The 22,061-nt window shown below is 44.9% G+C and overlaps 1 protein-coding gene across 5 annotated transcripts in view; it reads right to left on the minus strand.

The window, feature by feature from the left end:
* Positions 1-22,061, minus strand: part of LOC143908635 (uncharacterized) — a 189,369-nt gene that overhangs the window by 77,118 nt on the left and 90,190 nt on the right. Inside the window, exon 1 of one of the 5 annotated variants that reach the window (XM_077426383.1) lies at positions 8,441-8,492. The exons of the other annotated variants lie outside the window; for them this stretch is intronic. Within the exon in view, the coding sequence (XP_077282509.1) occupies positions 8,441-8,477 (37 nt within the window). The 5' untranslated portion in view covers positions 8,478-8,492. Of the gene's footprint in view, positions 1-8,440; positions 8,493-22,061 lie in introns of those variants that run through there. 5 annotated transcript variants of the gene reach the window in all.

A 22,061-nucleotide genomic window follows, 5' to 3' on the forward strand; every position in this document is an offset into this window, starting at 1 on the left:
AATTAAAAACGCGGAACAAATCTCGCTTTTCATACGAGATTTTCGCTTTTAATTTTTTAATTGCCGGCCACAGTCGTCAAAATTCGTGATACATAAATAAATCATCGATTAAAATATTAAAAATCATCAATATTTAATGCTCTTTTTTTTCTCGCGTTATATATAGAGACTAAGCGTTCCCGGGAAAATAGTCGTCTCGGAAGTTGCCTCTCGTCATTCTCATTTTTCACAATATTTTGCTCTGGCCTGATTTTTTCCGATAAAGGAGCGATAAGTCAGATGGAAGCGGACACCGGCGTTTCCCGCTGAAAGCATCAATGATGAAAAAAATAGCAGTTGACCCGCTATAAGCGTCACTCGGTACGCGACGCGCCGTGCGAGGCATCGACTTTAACGCAACTTTGCTCGTCGGCTGCATTACGACGCACGCGGTCGCGGTAAATAATTGACAAAGGCGCGCGGCCGCAAAAATATGTGTCGCGCGCTGGCGCTGGCGCGACACGATTTTCACGGGGGGAGAGAAAAAAAGAGAGTACAGCCGCGCGCGCAATCGTTAATACGCGTTCGGAGTAATTTAATCGAGCGCATAGCTGGTACAAATTTTGTGCTCGTGACCCCGCAATATAATTACGGCTGTCCACGCGTATGTATCGGCGAATACGTTAAAGATGCGTGACGTTATCGTAGATCGTAATGTCGTGCGTGCGTATTAACGTCGGAAAGCCCGTTGCCCGAGCGTGTATCGTATCGATGCTGGCAATTATAATTTAACATCCGGACATTGTCGCCGCGAATCGTCGACCCGTTGTTACGTAATCAACTGTAAAAAGCTTACGGTTAAAGTTTCACGTTACCACTGGAGAAATAACTACTGATGGCGTACTATATGCACACGTATGAAACGCGATATGATAAAGGGTCAAAGCGATGATCATACGCAGAATTATGCGCGCCCGCATGAAAGAAAGAGAGAGAGAGAGAGAGAGAGAGAGAGAGAGAGAGAGAGAGAAGTGCACTAAAAAATTACCGCGTGCACAGTACGCGCGCGCATTCGAGGGAAATTGCAATTAGTGGTATTACGGTGTATTATGGTAATACAGTGTCACGGCATATGGCAACGTCGAGGGTTAACGTTGAACGCGACGTCATAATTTGTCATCGATTCTCATTAACGTATATATCGTCGCTGCACTCGGCCATTGATCTTCGTCAATAATTGGTGCATACGCGATCGGACTTGATTCCGGCCTTAATTGCATTTCCATTCTCCTCTCGGAGATAACGGTGTGTATCGCAACCGGCACCGAAATGCCGGCGTGGCGTAGCGCGGCGCGTTTCATGCGCGCTCTCTCACGAGGGAAAAATACACCCGCGCGGGAACATATACACGACGTGTATTTCGCACACATTCCTCCTCCGCCCGCGGACTGCAACGTTTCCGACGTAACGATTTTGCAAAATACCGGAGGGGGGTTCTGTGCGTGAGCGCGTATGTGTGTGTCTCCGTGGGTAGGAATTAAATGTTACGACCATATACGTCACGTGGCCGACGTTGGTTCACGAGAGCGAGAGATACTTCCGCTACGAATTATCATTAATGAATTGTAATTACTATGCAATATGTAGCGCAATCATCACGCGCTCGCGCTCGCGTCCGTTTCATTCGCTGATAGGTTTTCATAGAAATATGGGTAATTTACACGATTTATACGCGGATGCGCGAGCCCGGTAAAACGAGCTCAGCGGACTGATTTACACCAGAGCTGTGTTTAAAACAAGCCATCGTTTTCCTAATGAGATTTTAAAATAACATCGCGGCGCATCGATTTCGTTTAATATCGCGATTTGCACAATCGAGGCGACGCCGACGTTGAGTAATCGTGCTAATTATTACCCTTCGAATGCGCCAAGACCCGCGGAAAAGTGCACATTGAAGCGATGAAATATAAAATAAGCGCGCGAATGTAACGCTTATACAAATATGAGGTAATTGGATTTAATTTTTTAACGCAATTTTCCTGTGTCGAGAAGCATTGTATACTTCGTGCCGCCACCATTCGACGTACACACTTCGAAGGCAGCGCGGAAAGCTCGAGTGTCGAATCAGCGGGAAATAAAACGACAGCACAGAAAATACCGTCTTCCGATACCTTGATGTCAGAGAGAATTTTTTTCTCCTTCTACTTTGCGCGCGATCGATGTCTCGTTAGAACGCGCGTTCGAAATAAATATCGTATACTTTTTGTAATATAGAGAGAAGACAGGCTCTTCTCTGGCGTAGTTTGCAAAACAAGTAATGCGATATACATATAATAAACTGTAACAGCGCATGTCGATCGCGAAAATGAAAGAGAGAGAAAGAGAGAGAGCGAGAGAGAAGAACGCATCGCGTCGAGCCGATATTCGCGGTTGTCCGTTCGTATCGGCGATCGCTGTAAAATAATTATGTCGGCCGCCGCTCCAAACGCGACGCCGAGGGAATTGTTATCGAAATGTAATATAAATTTAATATCGATTAAATATTCACGACGTTACGCTTTCGCCAGGTACAATTTACCGAGCAATTATCAGTTTGTACGGTGCATATCGGGTCCAGTGTCCGTGGTGCCATCGATAACATTCGCTTGGCCGGTGGCGATTTTAGTTCTTGCTCGCGCTCCGGAAAATATTCCGCGCGGCCTGCGGCTATGATATTTATTGACGTTGCGCATTGTAAAGTGCATTGTTTAAAAGGACGCCTCTTCTCGGGAGGATAGCCGTGACAAGGCACGTAAAACCGGATCCACATTGTCAGAACACGCTCGCTCGGATCAAATCTTCCTGCAAACAACGTCGGGGTCGGGAAATGTATTCCTTGTTATATCCACCGATATATTGTATTATACCGGAGTGCCTGTAGGCCCGTAGTGTATATATACGTATTATTATATATAATAATTTGGTATAGTTAAACGGCCTGACTGGCAAGTTTTATTAGTATATCACAACGACGTTTCGACCACTAATTTGGGTCCTTTTCAAGTTATTTTAACAATGATAGAATACGAGAATGAAAAAATATATAAGAAATTTAAAAAACAACATTACTCGTTGAACGGATTTACGATAATAACGATAAATAGGACTTACATGGATCATTGTGCGTCAATTATATAAAATTCGTGGCGGGTCGGAAAAATACGACGGTCTCATGTGAAGGCCGAAAAACTAATGATACATTATCGCATAATACAGTAAACATAGAAGGACAACTTAAAGTAATACATTATCGCAAAATACAGTAAACATAGAAGGAGAACTTAAAGTGAAGAAATTATTCGATCATAGACCAATGGTAGGTTTTCAGTGTCTTTCTGTGAGTTGATTGCCCCTTTATGTTTTTTAATAAATAGCATTTCAGAAATTTCACGTTTTTTTAAATTTTGTTCTTTGTGTAAGATTGTAACATCCTGCCATTTGAAATTATGGTCGCAATCTGTTCTATGTTTACTGACGACCGAATGTTGGTTGGGGGGTTTTTTGATGTCTGCGCGATGCTCTTTTATACGCGTTTCTAAATGTCGCTTCGTTTGTCCGATATAGCATGCATTGCAATCAGAACAATCGAGTTTATAGACGACATCAGTGCATCTCCCGATCTCCAATCTATCCTTCCCTTTCCTGATTAGTGTATCCATTTTCTTAGGGACCGTATACAAAGTGTTCAAACCGTAATTTTTGAACGTACGGCGTAATCCCTCACTAAAAGTTTTTACGTAGGGGATGGGAACATAATTTTTCAGATCAAGAGTAAATGCACTGTCCTCGTTGTTAGCGTTATCCTCATTATTCGATCGTTTGTTAATTTCTGAAATTCTTCTTTGAATGTGTTTGTTCACCAAAAGGTGAACGTTATATTGTCTAATAACTGTTTTCCGGACCTTTTGGTGAACAAACACATTCAAAGAAGAATTTCAGAAATTAACAAACGATCGAATAATGAGGATAACGCTAACAACGAGGACAGTGCATTTACTCTTGATCTGAAAAATTATGTTCCCATCCCCTACGTAAAAACTTTTAGTGAGGGATTACGCCGTACGTTCAAAAATTACGGTTTGAACACTTTGTATACGGTCCCTAAGAAAATGGATACACTAATCAGGAAAGGGAAGGATAGATTGGAGATCGGGAGATGCACTGATGTCGTCTATAAACTCGATTGTTCTGATTGCAATGCATGCTATATCGGACAAACGAAGCGACATTTAGAAACGCGTATAAAAGAGCATCGCGCAGACATCAAAAAACCCCCCAACCAACATTCGGTCGTCAGTAAACATAGAACAGATTGCGACCATAATTTCAAATGGCAGGATGTTACAATCTTACACAAAGAACAAAATTTAAAAAAACGTAAAATTTCTAAAATGTTTTTTATTAAAAAAAAAAAAGGGGAAATCAACTCACAGAAAGACACTGAAAACCTACCATTGGTCTATGATCGAATAATTTCTTCACTTTAAGTTCTCCTTCTATGTTTACTGTATTTTGCGATAATGTATTACTTTAAGTTGTCCTTCTATGTTTACTGTATTATGCGATAATGTATCATTAGTTTTTCGGCCTTCACATGAGACCGTCGTATTTTTCCGACCCGCCACGAATTTTATATAATTGACGCACAATGATCCATGTAAGTCCTATTTATCGTTATTATCGTAAATCCGTTCAACGAGTAATGTTGTTTTTTAAATTTCTTATATATTCTTTCATTCTCGTATTCTATCATTGTTAAAATAACTTGAAAAGGACCCAAATTAGTGGTCGAAACGTCGTTGTGATATACTAATAAAACTTGCCAGTCAGGCCGTTTAACTATACCAAATTATTATTTCATCACTGGCGAATAATTCTTATTAAATATATTATATATAACTTTTTGAATATTATATATTCGTTACTTTTTTTGACATGGGATCTCCCTCCCGACTCTGCCCCTTTCATTTCGCCGCTACGTGATTTATCAAATCTCATCATTTTTTATAGACTCAACCAGTATTGTACGTACATATATTTTTATCTTAGGGTCTGTTTACGTTCTACGTATTTCGTGTTTTGTTCTACGATCCGTCTATTTTTATGTCCCGTTCGTCGTATTTCGTTTTACGTTCTGTCCATCTTGCGTTCTGATTATCGTGTTTTTATTACAGATGGGCGTCGTAACAGCAGTATTGCGCCATGGCAGACTCATCTATTACGCGTAACATCTTTTTCATTCATTTCTCTCGTTAATTATCCGACTTATCAATCTTATATTTACGTAATACAATTATTAGAATTATAAAAATTATTATATTGAAAAAATTATATTATACCGTGTAATTGTTATATATATATTGGAAAAATTGTAACAAAGCAAACCGCGAGCCTTTTACTTTTTAGAAGTTACTACGTGAGCATTTGGGAAATAGACGGATTTCCTCGGTAATGCGAGCGGTGATCAAGAGGGAACGAACGCTGATGGTCCCCTAACAAGGCGGTAAACCAGCGAGTCATCAAATCATTCGTGTTCAGTGCGATCGGCATTTTGAAACCGCGAATACGAGGGTGGACAGGGAGTATTCCCCTAACATTTTCACTCGAATAATATCAAAGCGCTATATCCGTGACTATTTCAGTGGCTCAAGTTTCGTGAAATGATATTTCAGCAATTAATCGTACAACAATGGGAATCGCGTATGTAGAGTTCGGGAAATAACGTGACCGTTCCCACCTTGTTAATTTGGCGAACAGCGCAGCGACAATTGTTGCAAACAGCAGGAAATCACGCGTCACTGATGAGACTCTTATTGTCTCGCGCCGGTGCGCAATACGAACGCATCTTAACGATGCGGGCTCGTCATAACGTAAATTGTAAAACACACGATACCGGTGATGTGTGCGCGTCGCGTCACAAAAGACCGGCGGCCGATACGAGGCTGACAATCTCGTTTTACGCTCCGTGCGTCAGACGCTCGACGCGAGTTATATAGCGACGTTTTATTATAGTGCCTTTCATTAGGGACCGCGGTAAACATAAAAGACGCGTATACGCGAATTATTATCTAGAACGAAAATTTCCACGCTCAAACGGCCGTTTTGTCGCGCGCGAATATTCACGTGTGTGGAGAAAGATATCTCGTTTAATTTACTTATTCCTCCTCTGCGCGTTACTAATAAGAGAATAATGTGCGCATCGACACACGTGACGTGTGTCATCAATTAAAAAATGTCCGCGACGTCGAAATGCTGTTGAAGCAGCATTAAAAGTCATAATTTTATAACAGAACAATTGGAACGACAAAAAAACACACATAATCCCGACAGAGTTGAATGATATTACGGCGATTATATTATGGCGTAAGGTAAATACCGCGAATTTTCAGTAATCACTTAATGCAGCCCGCCATGAATTATTACTCCCCCGTGACTGCCCGCAATTCCGAAAATGTGCTTGTAACGCCGTTACATCGATCGCGGATCGACTCGCGCGCGCGTCTCGCCCCCGGGACGATTTCCGCCGTCGCGGGCGAGACTTAGGAATTTATCGGACACCCGCGGCGACTTCGCCGGGAATTTTATTAACCGGATTCGACGGTTGTTATACAACCGGACGGCTGGCCCGGCTGTGGCGCGGCGCGGCGTATCGGCGCGCTCGCAAATTATTTAGAGGGCACGTAGAAAACTCGCGACCCGGGCTTGTCCAAATTGATTGCTTCCGATACACGATCCTATTTCGCGCATCCGAGAAAGCGGCCTCGCAACACGGCCATTTTCTCGTCCCAATTTATATATAACGCGGGGTCGTCCGAAAAAGTCCGAAAACGACGTTTTTATAGAAGCGTACAATATGTTCGGAGCAACGTGCAGGGGGAGACGGACGCGGGCGGTAGAGGGACAGAAAGAAAGAGAGAGAGAGATAAAAAAAAATATATATATAGAAGGAGAAAGAGAGAGACATATATACGAGAGAGCTTTTAAGGGCGCGCGGGAAGCACTTAAAGCTTCTCCGCGCGATGTTGATACAGCGCGTCCGTCGCGCGTTAAGCCGCATCGCGATGTTTTACATAATAATATCCGCGCGGCAATACGCGGACGATCCGCTCGTCGTAAAATGCCGCGGCGTAAGCACAACGGAATTGTCATAATGCGTTATGAATAATAATAGGCCGCGGCCGTAATCCGGCTATTAATGCGAACGGACGCCGCGCGTCGACGACAATCTCGGCGGATCCTGCCCGTGGCGGAGGAGCGTGTCGATATAGTTTTCGCGGTGATATCGATGTCAAAGGGGAGGAGGGTATCTATTATAGGTTATCCGCGCTGTATTTCGAATATTTACGACAGACGCGCGACAATTGCGTCAATCGCGATCGTTTTTAAAGTTTCAAAATGTCAAGGGTGCGCGCGATAAGAGTAGGCATATCTTGTCGGGGACTGGCTGTTGTTATATAACGATATATGGATTATGTAACACGGAAGACAAGTGACGCCTTTAGTAATTGATATTTACACACTGGTCATTTACTAATTAGTGCTTGCATATTAATAATTTAATAATTAATATTTGCGCATTACCGCGATGATAGGTAGTCGATATCGCTTCGCCTATCATTTCCAGCTCTCATTTGCAATACACCCGGTGTGATGTGACTGCAATACCAGAATACATGATATAAGCGCTTCTAATAAAAACTTGGACTAATTCGCCATTTTTTTTTCTATTTCTAATACATTGAAGAATTTACCGATACAGTTTACGTGGTGACGTCGATGTCAAAAGGGAGGAGGGTATATCTAGGTTATCCACGCTGTATTTCGAAGTTTTACGACAAACGCGACACGTGCGTCGATCGATCGTTTAAACAAAAAAAGAAAAAAAAACGTCAATTAAACGTCAATCTGGCGAAGGATTATGATCTAGCAAGAGATACGCGTTCTGAAATTTGAATCGTAAAATATTAAAATATGCTCCGTTAAAATCTTCATCTCGAGGACGCTGGCGACGTCGCGCGTCGCCGCGATTATTGTTTCGAGAAACAGAGTCGTAAGTCCATACTGTCAATTTCGACACGCCGCGCGCCACCGCGCCGCGTTAATGAGACTGTCGCAATTTAGACCGGGTCCGGGTTGACTAACTCCGCTTAATGATTCCCCCTGTCCCTCGCTAGATTTCTCACTGTCCCTCTCCCGCCGACGTAATTCACCGTCTGCCTATAATATGGAGAGAGACGGAAAATTCAGTTAACTCGACGGATGATCGCTCCGGGTGTAATTTACATTCTAACGGGGGCCCAGAATTACGGGCATTTCCGCCGATTTGCTCGGAAACTCGTCGTAGAATTATCGATGAATTTTCGCGCTCTTCAGTCGGTTCGGAAAAATTCAATTACCAATCCGGATACAATGAAACACGCACCTCGCTGACGCTGACGCTGAAAGAAATAACTCGACATATTTCCAACGGCTGCTCTTCCTTCGCGCGCGCGGCGCGGTTTTATTCTCGCGCAACACGCGAAACGCGGACGCAATCGCGATTTTACCGTTTATCAATCGACAAACAATATTCTGGGGTCGTGTAAAGCCGGGACGATTAAACGGCGTTAAATGAGAAAATATAAATTAAACGCGAATCAATCGGTGCTACCGCGGCCCTTTTTCGAAAGAAACAATGCACTCGTTGTCGCCAATTTTCCTCCTTTGTCACTCCGTGAACGGGGGAAGCTTACAAAAGCGCACAGTTATCGACGACGGTGTGTGTCAATAAACGCGACAGCATCGATCGACTGCCTACGTTCTCTCCTTTGTAAATATTTTGCAACAACAAGCGTCGCCGCGCCGCGCCGTGTTGTACAATACGCGCTCCGTAATCGGACGCGCGCACGCAAAATTACCCGTCTGCGATTCCGTCCCGGATGATTCGCCGCTAATAATATAATTAATGTAATGCCCGGCGCGATCCGGTTATTTAGCCTGTGCAAATTTAACCGAACGTTTCGCGCCGTATTTACGCGCGGCGCGGACGCGTGTACATACGTTCCGCGTGCGCGCGCGAGCACACACACGTGTCATCGCGTCATCGCTCGATCGCGAGGGCTTGTCGCTATCTGTAGGAAACGTTGCAATGTGTACCGTGTATCGACTGTGTATTTTATAACACGCCGAATAAAAGCACTATCTCGTTTGTAAAAAAAAAAAAATATTACTTTCATAGAGCGAGACGAGCGGCGCGGTGATTGCCGCTATACTTCAAAGGCTACCCCGCGGTTCAAACGCAGTTCCGTCGCGATTTCCAGAGTCCACTTACAATTAGTCGGAAAAAAAAGAATATTTCTGGCCTCGTTGATAATTACCACGAGTCAAGTAATAATAATTGTCCGATCGCGAATTGCGCCGCGTCAAAGCGAGAAGCAAACATTTCCATTATAATATCGGGGCGTTATCGAACTTTGCGTTTTATTCGATAGCTGTAGTTATAAATTGAGGAAGGTACGGTCACAGATACGTTGCTCGGTAACGGATGCAAATAAATCTCGTCGATAACGACGTTGCTTTTACGGCGGGACGATGCATTTTTTATTTAACGGATCGAAAAATGTTATTTCCGTTAAGCCTTAATCGCGATTAGAGAAAATACCGAGAGAGGACTTTTGTACCTGAATAATATAACCCTCTTGATTCCGCAATTTATCCTCTCTATAGCGTGCAGGGCATTGCGCTCAAGAGAGACAAAGGTAAAGGTCAAAGTACTGGATTTATTTTCGGGACGATCAAATCAACGTTAACAAGGTATAAACGGATGCAGCTCTCCAATTGTGGAATAACAGACTCGGAGACGCTCGAGTAAATTCTTTATAGTGAAAATCGGGATCAACATCCAAAATTTATCCGCAATTAGCCGATGCGACAAACGGCATGTCACGGAATTACGCATTTCATCGTGCTACAAACGTTTGCCGCTGTATCATGCGCTATATGCGCGACACAGAATCAACTGATATTTTTCCCGGAATACCGTCCTAGTGAATTAAGCATATCTCTCTCAATTTTTAATGCCATCGATACCTGAAAAAAATACGCGTTCTTTTATTCGCATTAATTTTTTTTAATCCGCTGTCCCGGCTGTTTGCAAACGTATCGTCGATTGATGAAAATCAGAGAGGGAGACGGACACTTCCGACTGTTTGCTTCCTCTGTTATTACCGTATCGCGTAGCACAGCCCAATTCACGGTAATCACACGTCGGGGCTGCCTGCTGTCGACCGTGGCGGCTCCGTCAATAACACTTGCGCAGGTCCGGGCCATTGTTACGGAAAACACAGCCGGCACCGTCCGCGAGGAAAACATTTAGAAATGCGCCACGTCGTTCTCTTTCCTTCTCTCTCTCTCTCTCTCTCTCTTCCCTTTCTTTGTCTCTTCCTGATCGCATACCCGGCATGTTCCCTCGCGCGTAAAAGCAGACCAGAGAGAAAGAAAGGAGAAAGAGCGAGAAGGCACCCCCTCGTTCCATCCGCCACGCTTCTCTCGTTTATTTTATAAACACGGAAGTAATTCGTGGGCTTTCTCGCGCACATGCGGCAAGCATGCGGGGGCTTCGCTAGTGCCAGGGTTCCGCGCGGCGATAACGGAGGAAGCGCAGGCCACCATATCACGACATACGGAACGGACGTCGCGCGACGCGCGCGCCCGACTGAAACGCAGGGGTGAAAACGCAGGTTGGTTGAACGCAGAGAATATCTGCGGGCCGAATTTGTCGAAAGGGTGAGACAGTCTTCGGTGAGGCTTCGAAAAAATGTCGAAGAGAACGGTGAGACTTCGAAATAAATGACGGAACATGCGCTTCGCGAGGAGTTGCGCGTTTCTTATTTGCTCTTTTTACTTCTATCATATAGACAATCTTTCAAAGAAAATTGACAAAACTGTCTTTAAAGATGTAACGGGTATTGGGGGAAAAATATCGAAGGAGAATATATTTATTTTCCTCACACCGATATAGCTTCGCCTTCTCGGCCTCAAAAGTGGTATATATTGCGTTGTCGACAGACGTTTTGTGTTTATCTGACTTTTCGATGACAGCGTGCGTGAGCGTACCGTTTTTATATCCGCCCTTGCCCACGTTTCTGCCCGCTTTCTACGTGAGAGGAAAAAAGCGGAAAATAGACAAAGCCGACGCGAACGCACCCACGCGAGACCAAAGTGACCATGGGCGTCGGCAAAAACCTTTATCCTTTAACATTCGATGGGTGGGTATTACATGATTACATTGCATGTCCCGATAAACGAGGCGAAAGTATTCGTTATTCGTCGCTTTATATATTTTTTTACGATATGTATATCATTATTCGAGCTTTTTGGCAACGTTTTAAAAATAATCCTGCCGTAATGGCCAATCCAGACACAAATTTGCATAGCTGCATAACCATATGCAGAAAGGAAATAACCCAGTCGCATTTTACGCTCGTCCATATGACAGCAATACGATTGGATAATTTTCTTTACGCATGCAGCTGTGCGCAAGTTTGTCTGAATTTTGAGCTTAAAGCCTTGTGTCTACCTATACTATGATAGAAATCGCTCCGAGATCTCGGACGGAGAAAGAATTAACAATTCACATTTGAACAATTTCGGCAATTTGTCCGAGATCTCGGAGCTATTTTTAGCATCGACACAGGGCTTAAGAATGCCCTCGCATAAAATAACGGATCTTCAATCGAGTCTAGTAGATCCCGTTTCACGAACTGTAACTCAAATTCTCGCTTTCCCATAAATTTTTATCCGTTTCAGCGACGTTTCAAAGCGCGATCCCCCGGAACTCCCGCGGGGGTGACGCCGATGGTGTGTCGGTGCACTCACTCACGCACCGCACTCAACTTTTCCGACGTCACGGCGCGGCGCGGCGCTCGAAACGCACGCACGGCAGATGGTACTCGTCATCGTCGGGGAGGAGGCGTGGCGTGGCACGCTTTAATCGCTTAAAATCGTCGTTAATTGAAAACGAGTCAATTTACGGGTAACACGAGAGCCCCGGGTAGTGGGTGACGCGCAAACACGCGCGCTTATGATATTGTCCTTGAAAATAGCGGTCGGCGAACGAAGGGGTTTAGCGGGGCACCCCGGCGCTGGAAAAAAAGTCTATCTAGAAGTATAATGAGGCATGCGTGACGCATGACACGGGTGAAGACGGACGCTCTTTTTTTATTACTGCTGCTGCTGCTGACGCATCGTCCGCCTTTTTCTGGCGTAAATTTTTGCCGGGACTATAGAGGGTCGCGATAGGATTATTATCTAAACAAGACATATCCTCTGAGTCAGGGTTTTTCGGGAATTAAGAGGAAAAGAAAAGCGTGGTTAAATAGATTCGTTATCGTTAAAAGCCGTAATTAGTTCTGGGAAGAAATAATTCACTCCGTGATAATGCGTACTTAGTTATCCAGCAACAGATTTAGAATCGAAGTAAAAGATTCATTTTTATTAAGAATAATTTCGCAAATAATTCAGATCGTGACGATCGTTCTATAGCTTTGGGCGATTTATTGTCGGCGATGTTCTCCGTAATGGATTATTACATATTATCGCATTGTTTCCATAAATTTTCTACATACCTTGGGACCACGCTGTCGCGGGCTCGGAATTTCTGTCATTAGACGTGATTATGCGCGACTACGATTATGTCCACGTTACGTCGTTTGCCATGATACACAAATTTACACGACGTTTATATGACTTGTAATTAAATCCCAAGAGGAACTTACGTTTACATAACATAATTTTCCTACAGATAGCAAGATTAGAGAGAGAGAGAGAGCGAATGATTATCATCTATTTGCTCCACTCAATCATGTGAATCAAAGGGGCCGTCTCGTTCTCTAAGAGATTGTCGATTCGCTGACCAAACTGACCAAAATATGAAATATGATATGCGTGCATACATGGCTACGTAAAAACATTTTATTCAAAAGGTTGAAAAATAATATGAACTTTATCGGTATACGTTAATAAATAAAAATTTTATAAATAAGTTCCGGATAATTATTGACTCATCCTTACTTTCTAAATCTGAATCGGTGTATAGTCATCATTGATTCAGATTTAGGAAGTATGTAATTTTATATTGTATGTTATCAATATGCAAAAATTCAATGCGATAATCATTGGGCTGACTCGCGAGTGATTCACGCTGATCGTGCATCTTTAGCGTTTACAAGGGCATAAGTAGTGTATTAGTTGGCAATGTTCCGTGACGAATGTCGGCCGTATTGTTTTGGCGGCAATTTTCCAAGCGCGCCGCGACGAAATTTACGCCTCATGGGTCGTAATTACGCAATTACGATTGTATCCGCATTATCGCAGCACCGGGGTTATACACGGGGTTCCGGTAACCGGCCGGAAATTTACAAGCGACTACGTGGCCCGTAATTGAATTCTAAGGCTCGTAATTAAGCGTATTCTTCCGTCGCGAGCGCCGCCCCCGGTTGGCGGGTCGATCCCATTTGTTTTAATAGCATATTTGCGTCGAATCCCGATGAAGCGATCGGAATTCCGCGCACGCCGTCGCTTAATTCCGGCGCGTTTGTATCGTGTATATAAAACCGGTCGATGACGACGATCGGAGACCAAAAATCGAGCTTCCGCACTATACGCGGGTATATACTCCGGATGAATAAAGACGTTCCCGCGAGTCGCGATTTAATCGGCAACGGCAACGATTAAAGCCAAGCTAATTTACGTGAGATTGTTCCAGGTGACGCAGCGCATATACTCTTAATTCGCCAACCGGAGTCCATTCCCCCGCGCTGGATATCAGCCGGTGCCAGGTGATAAAAATGCGTGTCGCTCCCTCGTCGCCGTTATTAACAGTCACGGCGTTATTATTCCCCCGGGGAAACGCGTGCGCGCCGTAAAATATGCCGTTAAAAATTTCACAACGTTTATTATTATAATAGAGTGCGATTGGATGAAATGTGCATCGGCGCTACGGAAGTTCCGTATAGCGTCTATTTTCAAAGGTAGGAAACGAAGAGGGTCGACGATTCTCTCGGATAATCAAGCTTCGTTTTCAGAACATCGACTGAAGACTTATTGTTAGTTCAATATTGTAGCCGCGGACCTGAATCACCCTGCCCAGCGTTGAAACGCAGCACACGATGGTGCGAACATTGCCAGCAGCGGTTTAATCTATTCGACGGTTTCCGCAGATCGGTAACCCAGTTTCGCGAGATCGTTATGCCCGAGTAAACTGCATCTTTCATTAAGCTACAACAGCAACTACGTCCTAATTGAACGGCTCTCATTCGATCGGCCGACCCTTCGATTAATTTAGCGGGGGCTCTTCGCACTATGCATAAGCGCTTGTCCCAGATGAACTGAACGGTAACTGATCCGCAAAATTTTGCGATTGTCATAAAAATTTGATAAACAAGCTTGCAATTAGCCGCGTAATTATCGGCTGGAAACAGGGAAACAGTTTTCCGGAAACAGGCGCTGGATATATGTTATATACATATAAATCTACGTTTCGCCGATTGTAATTGTTTGCAGGTATTTCGGTTATTTCTGTTTTACGTCGCGCATAATTGTGTCTTTTCAGATTTACCAACCCAGAATCGTGTAATAACTCCGCAATAATTCCCGAATACTTCGCGAACCATCTTCGTGGAAATAATCACGTTGAAATAATTTCATAGCGCTGGAAGCAGCTGCGATAAAATTACACGCAATATAAATCACGAATTTTATTTCGAAACATTAAACGGAAGTTTCGCGCGATTCGCCGAGAAATGTCGCGATCCGCATATTATCTCGCGTGTGACGCGTACGACGCGACGCTGAAATGTTTCCGGAATTATTCCGCCGCGGGTCGAACGAGCACCGCCGGCGATTATTTTGATTACCGGTTGCCGATTGTCGGATACCAGCCGCGCCGGAAATTCTGGGCAAAAATGGATGGCGGGGCTGTCGGAATCCAAATAGGCTCGTTTAAATTCGAAATTTCTAGCGCCGCGCGCGCCGCCCCGCCCCGCAATGCCGTCGCCGTTGCCTTTGCAATTTCGTAAAACGATGCATATGTATAAGCCGCGAAACGGCGGATTTAAATACTGGAAATATTTTTCCGTCCGTGTTATAAAGCGGTCGCCGCGCGTAAAACTAAATCATCGTGACAAGGTTCCGCGTCTTTAACGAAGCCCCGTTATTATCGCGCGAGTCGCACCGACTCGATTGTCGATTCAAAGATTCGAGGAACGGTGTAAGACGCAAGAACACGTGATTACATAAAGCGCAATATGCGTATATCTATTTATCTACGGTGTTTGCGACAATTCAGAAGTTCTTTGGAAAATCAGCTTATAGTTATATATATTTAGATCATTTTTTCCCTTTCTGCGTGTCGCAGTCGCGTACCAGATATTATTTTTGAAATTTACTTTACAGAGAGAAACTATAATTATCTTGGTACACATCCACACATACCTAGTGGTACAAACTTGAATCGCTCTTCCAGAGAACTCGTCAATCGCCGCGTTTGGTTTATTGGCCCAAATGGCGACGGCGACCTGAAAGTAGTTGCCGGCTACCTTAAGCAATTCACGGAAGGCAAGACGCGGACAATTACGAAACTCGGAGCGCGAATGTTGTAGTGATACCGACTCGTTCTCGTTAATTTTCGAGTTTGCGTGTCATAGCCGTAGACGTATACTGTCGGAAATTGTTTTAATTAAAGCAATGCCGTATCCGTCGTAAATTAATACAATGCACTAATTGCCCCCACTGATACGATCCCGTAGATACAATTGGGTACAACTCACGGAACAATTCCTTTCATCTCGATATTTCTCCCTAATTGTCCCGTTATCATGCGCCAAACTTGGCGTCTACAAACTTTAATGCTGTTCGAGACCGCCGTTGCAAAAATAACGCCATGTTTGTGTCGCTAAATTTGTCTGCGAAATCGACGATGCGTCCTTTAATTATCGCACGAATAATTCTGTCAATATTTTGGTACAATAATATATATTCAAGTTCATTCCTCTAAAATATATGTATGATAAAGTTCAAATACGTGCACGAATTATTTTTAAGACAAATAATCATGATTTATAAACCGAATCTTGCTTCAAGATTTTTATTTATCTCGTTCCTGTCTTACTGCCGCTAATGCTGTATACCTCTCGTATATACCTCGTAGCCTGGCTTGCGCCATCGCGTCGCTCGTAAACGCTCGTGTAACGGCCGCGAGCGCGACTCGTCGTCCTATCCGTCGCGCGTTAACAGCGGCGCGGTATCGTATCGTTATCATAACCGATCCGCGGCTACCACCGCTCTCGGTAATATTCCTCTTTTCGGGCGGGGGCGTAACTCGGTAATGGCCGCGTCGTTCGAACATTTCCCTTAATCAAGCGGCGGTCGCGCGGCGCGATTTAACGCGCTGCGCGATATACATATGTATGTATATACGTACGCGCGCGAGCGAGACATAGCCCCGATGTTTTACCGCGACGTTACCACTTTTACGTTTATATCCGACAATCGCGGAAGCGGCGGAAACGGGCGGAAGGAGCGAATGGCAGAGGGGTTAGCAGAGGGATAAATCCGCGCCGCGCGACTCGTGGGGCGTTTACACGCGTGGACGGAACGGAGCGGAGTGAAACGGAGCGCATATACGCTATATAGCGTCCGCCGCCCGCACCCGACTACGGCTTACAAGTGCGTGTTGTGGCGCGACTATAAACAACCGTGCAACTTTCACGAGGACTTTACCGTCGCCATTACAGCGACCCATTTCCCGATGCGGTTCATGAGCGAGCGCGTCTCTCTCCGTCGCGTCGCGTCGCCTGCCTCTGTCGCTCGCTCGTTCGCTCGCTCGCTGGTGCACGCGGGCGACCTAAGCTTCGTAAGATAATTGTTCATCAGGGGTTGAGTGTCAGACGCGAGTTCGCGTTAATGCCGGCCGCACGCGAAATGGCGCGTCGTTACTTATATCTGCGAAACTATCACGCGCACTCGAGAGAGAGAGGGAGCGAGAGAGAGAGAGAGATCAAGCGCGCGCGATGCACTCCGGTGTTGTAATCTCGCTCGGAGAGAGACGATAGCGTGTCCCTTGTTTCTCCGATTCATCGCTCGCACGCATTCCTCGAAAGGTCGGTTCAGAGACATCGACGCGAGATACGCCAGATATCACCTACTTCCGACGTTCGCACTCTTACCCTTATCAATCAGGAGTGCCTGCGAGATATTTCGATACTTTTGACGCCTGTCTTTGACGGTTTCGACGCATTGCCTTCCCGATAACAACTATACCGGATTTGTACTGGTTTATTGGATGCCGAGCTGCATGCGGAAGTATCGATAGTCCGCCTTAAACGCCTGCGGGTGCTGCGCGAGAATCGCCTTTCATGAATCATCGCGTATCGCCGCGCCAGTCGATCTCGTATACATCAATTATGCACTTAAGAGGGATCCCCCGTAGCGCGCAGCGAACAGATGTGCGGCGATCTCGAAACATCTCGTGCGAATGTCCGACATTTATGCGCCGCGTGATCCCGCCATTGTGCGCCCCTAATTTCGACGGGGAAAAGAATATCCGACGGTGGCGCGATCGAAGCGCACGTCTGTCCGCCTCCGTTCGTATTATTAAGACCCCAATTTATAGCGAGAGAAATTCCAAGAAATGGCAATAACGTCGACGATAAGAGGAACGCTATAGATATATATTCGTATATTCGTCGTGTCCATCGCGTGCGCCCGATAACGAGTTCGCGGCGTCGGCGTCGCGACGGAGAGACTCCACATAAAATTAACTTTTATAGATTGTTAAAACGCATTACGCGACGCAGGGCGTCGGCGTTTTAATCGCTTAATTGAACGTAACTATTATACGCTTGTAAAATAATACCCGCGCGTCGTAACGTTTAGTGACCGCGCGGATCACGCTGTCACAGTTTTCCGTCTTGTGTGACATCTCGGGAACGAACTTCTCGATTAATTTTTATATCCTATTATGCTTGGTTTTTAGTGGCGATACACGGGGAAAAATAGAAATTTTCCCCGATTAAACTCGGAAACCGTGCGAATATATATAACGATAACTTGTCCATCGCTTTTAATTTCGAGAGCAAATTTAACTTTAAATGGAACTTAAATTCGAGGCTTACAAAGATATTTAATGTCGAGTATCAAAAAGTTTCGCGCGGGCACGCAGATGGTGTTGAATCCGAATTTTCCTGCGAGGGTAGTCGGTCCCCAAAGTTGGCCAAAGAATCCGCGCGAATGAGAGAACGTGCGGACAAACTTGGGACGTTTTATACGCGGAAAGACGATCCGGATAGTCGCGTCTAGAGATACTTAGTTACGACGCCGACGGGGGGGTTACCACGGGGTTATGAACGAGCGAAAATAATGCCCGCACGGCCGAATACGCGGACGGAATAATATAATATAATGTAGTTCGCGGAATAATATACTTCTTCATGAACGTAAAAGTTGCCTCGTTAACTTGATCGCGGCACTTCGACTACTCGAACTACCTTTACGGCCGGCAATTAAAACCAAACGACGGATGAACCGTAGAACGATCAACGATCGCGATGACCGCGGAGCTCGGTTCTCCGATATCCCAAGATTGTCACCTGTTCAGCTATTTAGTAGTATATACTGCTTATATATGACGACAGGATAAGGAATAAGCAAACGATTAAAGTGTCTTACAATTACATATCACCATTGTGATACAATCTTGAAACTTTGAACACGCGATTTCTTCTTCCACGAACAAGAAAGTATCGGTGACAAGATGCAACAGAAACATGACAAAACCCAATGTTTCCTAATTCGCGAGCATCTCGGATAGTCGTGAAAATCGGCAAACGTAGACGGCGGCGGCAGCGTGCACGTCTTCCACGAGCGCGAGATTAAATGTCGCTCGTCGATTTCGAGGTACATCTGGGGTGTTTCTCAAATTCTCGTCGGTAGCACGCGCAATTTCCGCTCGCGATATAGGAAGTCAGCGCGTCTCTCTCGCACGAATTGCGATATCTGCGCGACACATCGCGCTTTTTCGACCTGACGGACGACGAACGCTCATGGGGGTTTAAGCGGAATAGCGCGTTACGTCTCGAAACTATCGCACGGGGATCGGCAGTTCGCCGCAGCCAAAGCTACCCGCTGGGTATCGTAATTTCGTCGATAGTAACAACGGTAACAACGGGCGCCGCAACGCGCCGTTAACCCCCCGGCGTCCGGTTTTTCGGTCTCTCTCTCTCTCACTCGCCAACCATCCACGTCGGTTTATGCGCCATCGCGGTCGCGGCTTTCAGCCTTGCCGATTCAACAATCGAGCAAACAGAACATACCGAAACGTTATTCCGACAACGCGCCATTTCATGTTTACTTAACCCGTATACCCGTATAGAAACGGTATTCATGTGGGCAGCGCGAGTTAATTAATAAGTCGACTTTATATCTCAGTGATTCAGAAATATCCACGGAAAATTGCAATTGCGAATGCGAAATTGAATTTTATAAAGTATCGCGAGCGCCCGCCCGATGCTGCTCGAAATCTTCCCAAGGATGAGTAAACGTAAAAGGATATACATTGTTTATCCGCTTATAATAAAAGGAAATTTTCACAACAAGCAAGTTAATCAGCATTGAATTCAAGCTGAAAGTAACGCGCGGAATGAACATCCATTATAGAAATACTATACGATCGCGTAATACCGATGGACGATTTATTACGCGACGGACGAGTTTTGGGGCGCGGATACGGATTTATTCGGAATCTCGTGTTGCGGACATCGGGCAATATGCGGCCGTATCTGATCGTCGGAGAAATACGGCGGCGGCGGTGAAAAATTGGCATGTAGTGGCCTCCCGGTTAAAAGCTTCGGTAGGCAGTTAAACACGTATTAGTATTACGCGCGTCCCTTGCACGCGCCCTCTTCTCTTCATGGCACGGATGCCGCGATGCGACTTCATATTTTCCGCGCCACGAGCGTACACAAGCGTATGGAAATAGAAGCAGAAATGAACGCGACCGTGACGTAACAGTCGTTCCTCGGATCTCGCGACGTCGTTTGCATTTCTCATAAGCGCGCGGCCGTTTCTTTTTTCTTTCGCGACCATACGTACGCATTTTTTATATTCGTCCTACGTGAGTCGCTAGTGAAAAAGAAAATGAGGAACGGAAGGAAGAAGGGAGGTAGACAGACAGCAAAAGGGAGACAAAGAAAGAGAGAGAGAGTGAGAGAGTCGAGGAAAAAAAAAAGAAAAAGAGATATTTACTCTTAGGCGTCCTAAGTCTTTAAAAGCACTAGAGAAACATAAGCTATAAAATTAGAGTGTAAAGCCACGTATGAAAACAGATTAGGTAATGACACGCATTATTGCGGTATTATTGTCCTTCGTATTATTGTCATACGTAAGTTATTACGAAAGGTACGGTAAAAACGAGGCGGAAAGAAAGAAAGAAAAAAAGACAAAAAATTCAATTTATTAATGCTGCGATATCATTTCGATCCCTTGCCTTAAAAGCATACACGAATAATTATCTCAAACAACATTGGACAATATTGGAAAAATGATTACCTCGTTATTATCGAATAGAGATAAAGATCGAACGCACTCGTTGTAACACTGTCAAAGAATGTATTCGATAAATAATGTCAACAGAGAGAGAGAGAGAGAGAGAGAGAGAGAGAGAGAGAGAGAGAGAGAGAGAGAGAGAAGCTGAGAAATGGAGCGTAAATTCTGTTTAATAAGACAAGCGAAAAGATACACGAATAAATACAGATTAATTGTCTTCTGAAGCGAGTCTCCCAAGAATCGTAACAAAAATTACACGGAACAGTATATGAGATAAAGAGTTACAGAGACAGCTATATTAGTAAAAGACTAGGAGCAAACAGTCAAGATAAATAACAGGAAAGATTAAGACCAAAGCTGAGCGATGTCAGAGAAACGGTGAGACGGAGGACGACGCAACTCTTTGATATTTGCATACTGCACCCTGCGAGGGAGGAATTTTGGTGGTCGGGAAAGGGAGGAGGGGGGGGGGGTCGGCGGAGAGGACTGGTGGTTCAATGCGAGAGCGCGACCTCCTTCTCTCGCGGAGTGTTAAATTAAATTATTATTATCCCCATTATCATTAAGCACGCCGAGTACTAGTGCCCCCCCCTTCCCCACCCCCTCAACCCCGATATACATCTCGGGGGCCCGCGCGTATGCGCACACATGCACACACACACACACACGTTCACGGACGTGTCTAACATGTATACGTATATGCGTATTTGTAGGCAGATCGAGGTACGAGATGTCGACGCGCATATAATTCTCCCGGGACGCCATTAAATTGTATTAATCCACTTCCATCACGAAATTGAAGTTCAGACACGATAAATGTATACGTAAGTACGTACCTGCTGCGATACGCCTGTACGCGGAATGTGTAACCCCCCGCGGAGAGCAACCCCCAGTACTCTCTCTGATGCGGCGCCCCCCTCGGCGTTCTTATCGATCTCGTGACAAATTTTTTTTTCTTACCCGTCGATATCTCCCGCGAAGATCGCGTAACCCTCGTTGCACCGTTTCATACTTATTAGCCACGGGGAGGAGAGAACGGCGCGACGAACAAAGTTAAGTCAACCGTGAAGGAATCGTTTAAGTATCGTTACTTCGTTGCTGGACATTTTAATCACCGACAACTTCGTTCCTTTACGTTAATTAGGTATCGATTACGGCTCAAAGAGCAAGATCTCTCGCAGATGATAATCCTGTAGAATACATCCTTTACATCCTGCACATTCAAAAAGTATCAATTCTTTGCGCCGCGTGCGTTTCTCCACGTTTGGTCTATTTTCTCTCAAATTAACGGAGCGATGGCAGGTAATAATGTTCGTACATTTCGAGGGTATCGATAATGTCAGCGACAGTATCGAAACCCCGTTAAATTAAGCATATCTGATAAGCAATCGCGAAACACCACGGTGGTAATTGGATCGTACGGCACTGCGGCGGAGGTATACGTTCGTTTGAGCTTCATTCGT

This window comes from Temnothorax americanus, unplaced genomic scaffold, assembly GCF_048541705.1.
Source record: "Temnothorax americanus isolate GAGA-0224 unplaced genomic scaffold, ASM4854170v1 Scaffold11, whole genome shotgun sequence".
Taxonomy (NCBI): domain Eukaryota; kingdom Metazoa; phylum Arthropoda; class Insecta; order Hymenoptera; family Formicidae; genus Temnothorax; species Temnothorax americanus.